The 10054-nt window shown below is 56.3% G+C and overlaps 1 protein-coding gene across 1 annotated transcript; it reads left to right on the top strand.

The window, feature by feature from the left end:
* The first annotated feature begins 523 nt into the window (after positions 1–523).
* Positions 524–1960, top strand: LOC123327339 (serine/arginine repetitive matrix protein 1-like). Its single transcript, XM_044923567.1, has one exon. It carries the CDS (start codon positions 524–526, stop codon positions 1958–1960), a length of 1437 nt encoding a protein of 478 aa, XP_044779502.1.
* The last annotated feature ends 8094 nt before the right edge of the window (positions 1961–10054 follow it).

Below are 10054 nucleotides of genomic sequence, written 5' to 3'. Positions count from 1 at the left end.
AAAAAAAGGAGGAGAGTTTAAAATATAAAAATAAATATCAAAATAAATAAATAACAAAAAAAAAAAAAAAAAAAATAAAAAAAAAAAAAAAAAAAAAAAAAAAAAAAAAATACAATAAAATAAAATAATAATAAAAAAATATAATAATATATGATAAATAAATAATTAGAAAAAACGAATCAATTCGTTGGGGAGGAAAGGGGGAAGACGATACAAGGTATCGAGTCGAAGCAGAAGTCAGCAACACATACGCAGCCAAGCTCCGTTGTCAGTACAGGAATAACGGAACGGAGTAACGGAATAAGGAGCAGACGCAGAGGGTACGCAGCCAAGCTCCGTTATCAGTACAGGAATAACGGAACGGAGTAACGGAATAAGGAGAAGACGCAGCGGGTACGCAGCCAAGCTCCGTTATCAGTACAGGAATAACGGAACGGAGTAACGGAATAAGGAGAAGACGCAAAAACCGAGGTTTCGTGGTGGAGAGCGCGGCTCGAGCCGGTCTATTCAATTTTAGATCATCATGGCAGCGCACGTATTTAACGCCCGGGAAGTTAGGGAGACCGGCGCCGGGGAACAGCCCGGAGCGATGGGGAGTAGGGATTCCGATTCCTACCTCCAGCTCCTGGCGTCACCCCTGGTGTCGCGATCCCCATCCCCGGGAAGTATGGAGGACCCGGAAGAGATCCCGGACGTGAATCTGGAGGACGACCAGCCAATGGCGGAGGAGGAGGGCGTGGCCGAGGTCATCACCCTCTCCTCGGAGAGCGAAGACGACGGAGGCGAGACGGTCACGCCGGAGGTGTCCTCGGACGAGGACGAGACCGCGCGGAAGGCCAGGGCGCGGATGGCTTACCGGAGCATCCGGCGGGCTACGCAGGGCCAGGGACGGATATGCCTCGGAGTCACGCCGCCGACCGGGGACCCGGCGGAGGCGAGACGGTTCATGGAGGCACGAGTCACCACCCTGCGGCGTTTACAGCAAATGGTAGACGCGCGGAGGGCCGCCGCCGCCGAGACCGCATGGCAGGAGCGGCTGGCTCGGCTGCAAGAGGAGGAAGAGGCGTTGTGGGCACCAACCACGGAGCAGCCGGAGCCCACGCAGCCGCCGTTGCCGTTGACGCCGCCGCCGCCGGCGCAGTCGCCGCCCCCGCCACCACCCCGGATGGCACCGGCGCAGTCGCCGCCCCCACCACCACCCCGGATGACGGCGGCGCTGTCACCGCCACCACCACCACCCCGGATGACGGCGGCGCAGTCGCCGCCACCGACACCACCACGGCCGCCGCGCACGCCGGCGACACCACCGCCGCAACCTCGCTCGCCGACGCCACCACCCCAGCAGGGGGAATGGCCGCGGTATGACCGGCAACAGGCGTGGGAGATGCCCCAGGCCCACGTCGGCCAGGTGGTCCGCACGTTCGAGATGGGCGGCCGGCTGTGGCACCAACAGTCGGTGACGTGGACGTGGCCCGCGTCGGAGGAGACCGAGGACGCGCCGGAAGCCCGGGTGTGGAAAGAGGCGGAAGCGATCGGCTGGAGGATGCCGGGCCAGGAGTCCCGCGATCCGCGATTGCGCGCCCGAGCAAGAGAAGCAAGCCCGGAGAAGGAGGGCCCGAAGGAGGAAAGCCCGGGAGTCGCAAACCCGGAAAAGGAGGAGTGGAGCTGGCCGGCGCCAGGTGAGGCGCCACCACCACCAAAGCTGCCGAGGCAGATGTCCTGCCCAGAGGCGCGGCAACCGCCGCCCCGCCCATGCCCTTGCAGGCAGGCGTCGCTGGATGGGCAGAAGTGGAGGGAGGTACCGACGGAGGACTGGCCGCCCCAGGTGGCCGAGGAGGCGGCTCGACAAGGGACCCGGAAGCGACGAGGGCACTGGGCCAAGTTGTTCGAGCTGGGCGGACAGCGCTACCGTCTTAAGGTGCGGAGGGGCGGGGAAGTGAGAGTGACGGTCGCCGAATAAAGACGCCAGCCGGCAGTGGAAAACCGTATGTCGGGGTTTCATAACACCGGCGTGGTAACAAAAAAAAAAAGAAAACATAAAAGGAATTTTGGGGCGGGAGGGGAAGGCAGGAGAATTTGAATGTCAAACAGATGGAGCGGAGTCGTCAGTGGCACCGGACGAAGGAACGGGGAAGCGGCCGATACAAAGGGACACCGGGGCGGAGGACCGCCGGAACCAACAGTTTTAAAATTTACCGAAGGAAGGGGGAGATGTGAGGAGTTGTAAAACTCCCCACAAATCTCCTGTAGGGGAGCGGCCTAGCAACAGTCGAGACGAAGGGCGAAGCGGAAAGACCGAGAGTTAACGGTACCGCAGTGGACCTTGGACTCCGCTGGCCAAGGGCGAAGAGGTCGAACGGTAACGGTGCGGGCACAAAGAGGACGCACCGTGAACTAACGGTACCGCTGTGGACCTTGGACCCCAGCGAGTCAAGGGCAGGCCGGTTAAACGGTAACGGGGCGGGCACAAAGAGGACGCACCGTGAATCAACGGTACAATATGTGGACCTTGTACCCAAGCGGGCCGTGCGCAAAAAGGGAAATAGCGGGATCCCTGCGGCCTATAAAGGGTAGGCGCGAGCACGAATAGGGGACAGTGAAGGAGACCGGGAGATCGCGTGCGGACGGTGGCCAAGTGTCGGAGTGTCGAGCGAAGGTATCGGAAGTGTGAACACGCGGGCGAACGCGAGAAATAGGAGCAGTGCGAGCATCGGGCAACGAGAAGCCCGAAGGATTCAGAAGGACGAAGCGGAGCGAAGGACAAGGAGCCGACGTGCCAGAAGGATCGTCGGAGTCAGTGGATAGCACAGGTGGTTCCAGGACGAGCGTTGCCTCACCCGGGACGATACACCTGCGCACCATAACATCCTAGATCCGTTCCGGCCGGCGGAAGGACCTCCGGAAGCTAAGGAAAAGAACCCGACGGGTCCGCAAGGGTCAGTGGAGTCAGTGGTCGGTACAGGTGGTTCCAGGACGAGCGTTGCCTCACCCGGGACGACACACCCTAACCCCACAACATCCTAAACCCAGACCGACCGGCGGGGTTCTGCCAAAGGAGCCGACTGCGACGTAGCGGGTTCAAGGCGGACAGTGGAGTCAGTGGTAGGCACAGGTGGTTCCAGGACGAGCGTTGCCTCACCCGGGACGACACACCCGTGCCCCATAACATCCTAGTCCCGCCCGGACCGACTCGTCGTCCACGCCGAGGAGTCAGCGGTACCAAGGAGGCGAGGCGGTACACCAGGAGCGCCGCAGGAAGTAGCGAGGTATCCACAACTCTCTAGAAGAATTATCCCTTGTATTCGGAACAGCACAATAAACGACTATACCCAGAACTATTGCTTTTCCTTGGTCGGGCAATCACACAAATCATAAATTTGGTGGGACGAACGCACAAACTCTCTGAGCTAGCCGCTGCAATCAGTAGCGAGCGAAATAAAGAAAATCAGTTCGTTACAATCTGTTTTGCCAACTCTGCAGTAAACACTCATCTAGGCGAGTCTTCCTCTGCTTCCAGCTTAGACACGCAATGTCCTCGCCGTAAAGCTAGTCGTTTTTTTTTTTTTTTTTTTTTTTGTCAAGCCAGTCGTTTTCTTCCCGTCTGTAGTTAGATTGCCCCTCGGCATGACGAGAGAGCTGGCTAAGCCACATGGGGGACACTGCATTCGCGTCGAGGCCCAGGATTGCGGGGGTTCTGCTGGCCTGCAGCAGGACCGCATCCATGTACCGGAGGTACGGTTCCAGAGGTGCATCGAACTGGCAGTATGCGGCGCAAAGGAAGATTGAGCCAAAACTCCCTTTAACGACCACACATACGCCATAATCTGTGGTGAGGGTCTCCACTGGCATACAGATGGCTTCGTGATGATCCACTAGGATGGCTGCCTTCCTTCCCTCGCCGGTCGGTGAAAACCCTCATTCCTTCAGGCAGCACATCCATTCCGTCCCCGCCGAGATACGGCTCCCACACCAGCGCCAACATAAACTCCGATCTCCTGAGTCGGACTCCGAGCTCGATGCCCGCAGCTCGGCCTCGGCCACAGTTCGCTTGGATTAAGCTAAACATTAATGTCTAGCTTGCACCCTCGCCAGCAACGCCCCGTATATCGGGCAAACGCTCGAGAGCATGTAAAGCCCCGAGGGTTGCCCTCTGTGACGGCAGTTCCGGCAGTCCACCGGGTTTTGGCAGTTTGCCGCGGTGTGGCCGTGTTGCCCGCACTGGCGGCAAACATTGTCCTTCTGCCGGCATTCGCTGACCTTGTGGTCGAATCCCACGCATCTGTGGCAGGCGTATGTGCGGACCTGTGATCGGCATCGAAATGAAAACCACTTGATGTAAACACGACCTACATCAAGCTTCGCCATCGCCCGGCCGTCTACCTCTAGCGTCACATTTACTGTGGCGCCGTCAGTTACCGACCACGCCTTGGTCACCAGGTGCACGGACTTCTTAAACTGGGACAGAGTCATTTCCACGTCTCGCGGACCTTGGTGGTCCGCGGGGCAGCGGTGGGTGCAACCTGCTGCATCTGGGAAGCATTGGCGGCCGTATTCTTCAACGGATTCGACGACGGCGGCGGCGGTGGCGGTGGCGGCATAGCGAGCCGCGTCTCCAGTTCTCCACACCGGAGCATTAACGCCAACACTAGCTCATCGTAGCGGCTGATAGCATACGAGAGCTCTTCCGTGTTCACTTCTCCTAGGCTGCGGAAGCTGCTTCTCACCATGCGCTGGGTGGCCGACAGCTCTGCCATCATGGCTGCTTGCCCAGCACGGGTGGGTTTGGGGCAGCATCAATGGCAGCGTTTGATGTAGCCGCTCGGGCGTCCTCCAGCGACGAAAACGCCTCCTCCAGTACACCAACGGGTTCTGGCACTCCATTCGATGCCAGGGCAACCAGTTTCGCCTGCGTTGGCGCCGAGCTCTTAGAGGCCAGATGGCTTCTACGCCTGCCTCGTCTGGCTTTCCTCGAGGCTCAAGGCACTCGCCCCGCTGTCGCTCTCCATCGGCATTACTCCGATGGTGGCTCCTCCTTCCGTCGACTCCAGCAAACGTATGCTCACTGACACGAGCAGTGACTACCACCAATAAGCTTTGTCCCCACTGTTCAAAAAGCTCACCTCGCAACACGGGCTGAGTGGAAAATTTGCAATAATTTATAATAATTTATTGCTAATAACTTCCAAACCGCTCGTTTTTTTTCACACGAAAATTTGCACACCATTTCCGCGGAGCACTAAATCACCGATTTAATCACTTTCCAAACAAGAAAAACGTAGTTCTTCGCAATCTGTGGTACCCGTCTTACCGAAAAAGAGGCTTGAAGGGCCTCCTCCTTTTGCTCCGACAAGCATGGTTAGAGGAACCTATCGCTGTATTAGTTGCATCTTACGACAAGCAACAGAGGACTGTGGAAGTATTCTCGCCCGCTAACCACACGGCGAATATGTTGGGCTAAACACCCCTCTTCCTCTGGAACACTTCCTCCGCAAACACTGCCAGCCGTTCAGTCCTCTCTTGATCATTCAGGATTCTCTCGAAGGTCCAGTTTTCGCCAAAGCGCTGCACTCCACGTCCATCAAGGTTCAAATCTGCATATAGGGGGCAAGCGCACGATACGTGCATCAGGTCCTCATATGGATCTCCACATGCGCAAGCGGTGGTATCGCTGAGGGCTCTCCCGTGCAAAAATGCGTTGAACGACCCGTGCCCTGTCAGCAGAAAAGACGTCCTCATCGAGAATCCAAAACTTGGATCCCGATAGGCGAGAGTGACGTATGCGATAAATCTATGCGTCACCCGTCCTGGTTCGCTGTCATCATCCCATCTGTTTTGCCAACTCTGCAGTAAACACTCATCTAGGCGAGTCTTCCTCTGCTTCCAGCTTAGACACGCAATGTCCTCGCCGTAAAGCTAGTCGTTTTTTTTTTTTTTTTTTTTTTGTCAAGCCAGTCGTTTTCTTCCCGTCTGTAGTTAGATTGCCCCTCGGCATGACGAGAGAGCTGGCTAAGCCACATGGGGGACACTGCATTCGCGTCGAGGCCCAGGATTGCGGGGGTTCTGCTGGCCTGCAGCAGGACCGCATCCATGTACCGGAGGTACGGTTCCAGAGGTGCATCGAACTGGCAGTATGCGGCGCAAAGGAAGATTGAGCCAAAACTCCCTTTAACGACCACACATACGCCATAATCTGTGGTGAGGGTCTCCACTGGCATACAGATGGCTTCGTGATGATCCACTAGGATGGCTGCCTTCCTTCCCTCGCCGGTCGGTGAAAACCCTCATTCCTTCAGGCAGCACATCCATTCCGTCCCCGCCGAGATACGGCTCCCGCACCAGCGCCAACATAAACTCCGATCTCCTGAGTCGGACTCCGAGCTCGATGCCCGCAGCTCGGCCTCGGCCACAGTTCGCTTGGATTAAGCTAAACATTAATGTCTAGCTTGCACCCTCGCCAGCAACGCCCCGTATATCGGGCAAACGCTCGAGAGCATGTAAAGCCCCGAGGGTTGCCCTCTGTGACGGCAGTTCCGGCAGTCCACCGGGTTTTGGCAGTTTGCCGCGGTGTGGCCGTGTTGCCCGCACTGGCGGCAAACATTGTCCTTCTGCCGGCATTCGCTGACCTTGTGGTCGAATCCCACGCATCTGTGGCAGGCGTATGTGCGGACCTGTGATCGGCATCGAAATGAAAACCACTTGATGTAAACACGACCTACATCAAGCTTCGCCATCGCCCGGCCGTCTACCTCTAGCGTCACATTTACTGTGGCGCCGTCAGTTACCGACCACGCCTTGGTCACCAGGTGCACGGACTTCTTAAACTGGGACAGAGTCATTTCCACGTCTCGCGGACCTTGGTGGTCCGCGGGGCAGCGGTGGGTGCAACCTGCTGCATCTGGGAAGCATTGGCGGCCGTATTCTTCAACGGATTCGACGACGGCGGCGGCGGTGCCGGCATAGCGAGCCGCGTCTCCAGTTCTCCACACCGGAGCATTAACGCCAACACTAGCTCATCGTAGCGGCTGATAGCATACGAGAGCTCTTCCGTGTTCACTTCTCCTAGGCTGCGGAAGCTGCTTCTCACCATGCGCTGGGTGGCCGACAGCTCTGCCATCATGGCTGCTTGCCCAGCACGGGCGGCAGCAGTAGCGGCAGTGGCAGTGGTGGCAACAATTTTAACGGCAGTGGAAACGGCGGAGGCAGCAGTGTGGTCGGCAGCAGGGGCAGCAGTGGGATCAGCAGCGGGGGCAGCAGCTGGCTGGTCAGCAGTGTGTGGGGGGGGGGTTTTGGGCAGCATCAAAGGCAGCGTTTGATGTAGCCGCTCGGGCGTCCTCCAGCGACGAAAACGCCTCCTCCAGTACATCAACGGGTTCTGGCACTCCATTCGATGCCAGGGCAACCAGTTTCGCCTGCGTTGGCGCCGAGCTCTTAGAGGCCAGATGGCTTCTACGCCTGCCTCGTCTGGCTTTCCTCGAGGCTCAAGGCACTCGCCCCGCTGTCGCTCTCCATCGGCATTACTCCGATGGTGGCTCCTCCTTCCGTCGACTCCAGCAAACGTATGCTCACTGACACGAGCAGTGACTACCACCAATAAGCTTTGTCCCCACTGTTCAAAAAGCTCACCTCGCAACACGGACTGAGTGGAAAATTTGCAATAATTTATAATAATTTATTGCTAATAACTTCCAAACCGCTCGTTTTTTTCACACGAAAATTTGCACACCATTTCCGCGGAGCACTAAATCACCGATTTAATCACTTTCCAAACAAGAAAAACGTAGTTCTTCGCAATCTGTGGTACCCGTCGTACCCAAAAAAGAGGCTTGAAGGGCCTCCTCCTTTTGCTCCGACAAGCATGGTTAGAGGAACCTATCGCTGTATTAGTTGCATCTTACGACAAGCAACAGAGGACTGTGGAAGTATTCTCGCGAATACGAGAGTGACGTATGGGATAAATCTATGCGTCACCCGTCCTGGTTCGCTGTCATCATCCCATCTGTTTTGCCAACTCTGCAGTAAACACTCATCTAGGCGAGTCATCCTCTTCTTCCAGCTTAGACACGCAATGTCCTCGCCGTAAAGCTAGTCGTTTTTTTTTTTTTTTTTTTTTTTTGTCAAGCCAGTCGTTTTCTTCCCGTCTGTAGTTAGATTGCCCCTCGGCATGACGAGAGAGCTGGCTAAGCCACATGGGGGACACTGCATTCGCGTCGAGGCCCAGGATTGCGGGGGTTCTGCTGGCCTGCAGCAGGACCGCATCCATGTACCGGAGGTACGGTTCCAGAGGTGCATCGAACTGGCAGTATGCGGCGCAAAGGAAGATTGAGCCAAAACTCCCTTTAACGACCAGACATACGCCATAATCTGTGGTGAGGGTCTCCACTGGCAGACAGATGGCTTCGTGATGATCCACTAGGATGGCTGCCTTCCTTCCCTCGCCGGTCGGTGAAAACCCTCATTCCTTCAGGCAGCACATCCATTCCGTCCCCGCCGAGATACGGCTCCCGCACCAGAGCCAACATAAACTCCGATCTCCTGAGGCGGACTCCGAGCTCGATGGTCGCAGCTCGGCCTCGGCCACAGTTCGCTTGGATTAAGCTAAACATTAATGTCTAGCTTGCACCCTCGCCAGCAACGCCCCGTATATCGGGCAAACGCTCGAGAGCATGTAAAGCCCCGAGGGTTGCCCTCTGTGACGGCAGTTCCGGCAGTCCACCGGGTTTTGGCACTTTGCCGCGGTGTGGCCTTGTTGCCCGCACTGGCGGCAAACATTGTCCTTCTGCCGGCATTCGTTGACCTTGTGGTCGAAACCCACGCATCTGTGGCAGGCGTATGTGCGGACCTGTGATCGGCATCGAAATGAAAACCACTTGATGTAAACACGACCTACATCAAGCTTCGCCATCGCCCGGCCGTCTACCTCTAGCGTCACATTTACTGTGGCGCCGTCAGTTACCGACCACGCCTTGGTCACCAGGTGCACGGACTTCTTAAACTGGGGCAGAGTCATTTCGCTATCGAAGTTATTTTCATGGAGCTCCTTCATAAATTCCTCTGGGCCGATAGCTGTGTCGACGTCATAGACGACGACCTTCGGCTTCTCGGCCGCATTCCGTGCCACATTCAGTCCAACTTCAGCGAATCTTTTTGATGCTACCACCTTCTGCAGCTCTCCATCAATCAATGGCAGCGTTTGATGTAGCCGCTCGGGCGTCCTCCAGCGACGAAAACGCCTCCTCCAGTGCACCAACGGGTTCTGGCACTCCATTCGATGCCAGGGCAACCAGTTTCGCCTGCGTTGGCGCCGAGCTCTTAGAGGCCAGATGGCTTCTACGCCTGCCTCGTCTGGCTTTCCTCGAGGCTCAAGGCACTCGCCCCGCTGTCGCTCTCCATCGGCATTACTCCGAAGGTGGCTCCTCCTTCCGTCGACTCCAGCAAACGTATGCTCACTGACACGAGCAGTGACTACCACCAATAAGCTTTGTCACCACTGTTCAAAAAGCTCACCTCGCAACACGGGCTGAGTGGAAAATTTGCAATAATTTATAATAATTTATTGCTAATAACTTCCAAACCGCTCGTTTTTTTTCACACGAAAATTTGCACACCATTTCCGCGGAGCACTAAATCACCGATTTAATCACTTTCCAAACAAGAAAAACGTAGTTCTTCGCAATCTGTGGTACCCGTCGTACCGAAAAAGAGGCTTGAAGGGCCTCCTCCTTTTGCTCCGACAAGCATGGTTAGAGGAACCTATCGCTGTATTAGTTGCATCTTACGACAAGCAACAGAGGACTGTGGAAGTATTCTCGCCCGCTAACCACACGGCGAATATGTTGGGCTAAACACCCCTCTTCCTCTGGAACACTTCCTCCGCAAACACTGCCAGCCGTTCAGTCCTCTCTTGATCATTCAGGATTCTCTCGAAGGTCCAGTTTTCGCCAAAGCGCTGCACTCCACGTCCATCAAGGTTCAAATCTGCATATAGGGGGCAAGCGCACGATACGTGCATCAGGTCCTCATATGGATCTCCACATGCGCAAGCGGTGGTATCGCT

The sequence above is a fragment of the Drosophila simulans genome, chromosome X (genome assembly GCF_016746395.2).
Source record: "Drosophila simulans strain w501 chromosome X, Prin_Dsim_3.1, whole genome shotgun sequence".
Lineage (NCBI taxonomy): Eukaryota > Metazoa > Arthropoda > Insecta > Diptera > Drosophilidae > Drosophila > Drosophila simulans.
This window is presented reverse-complemented; position numbering and strand designations above follow the sequence as displayed.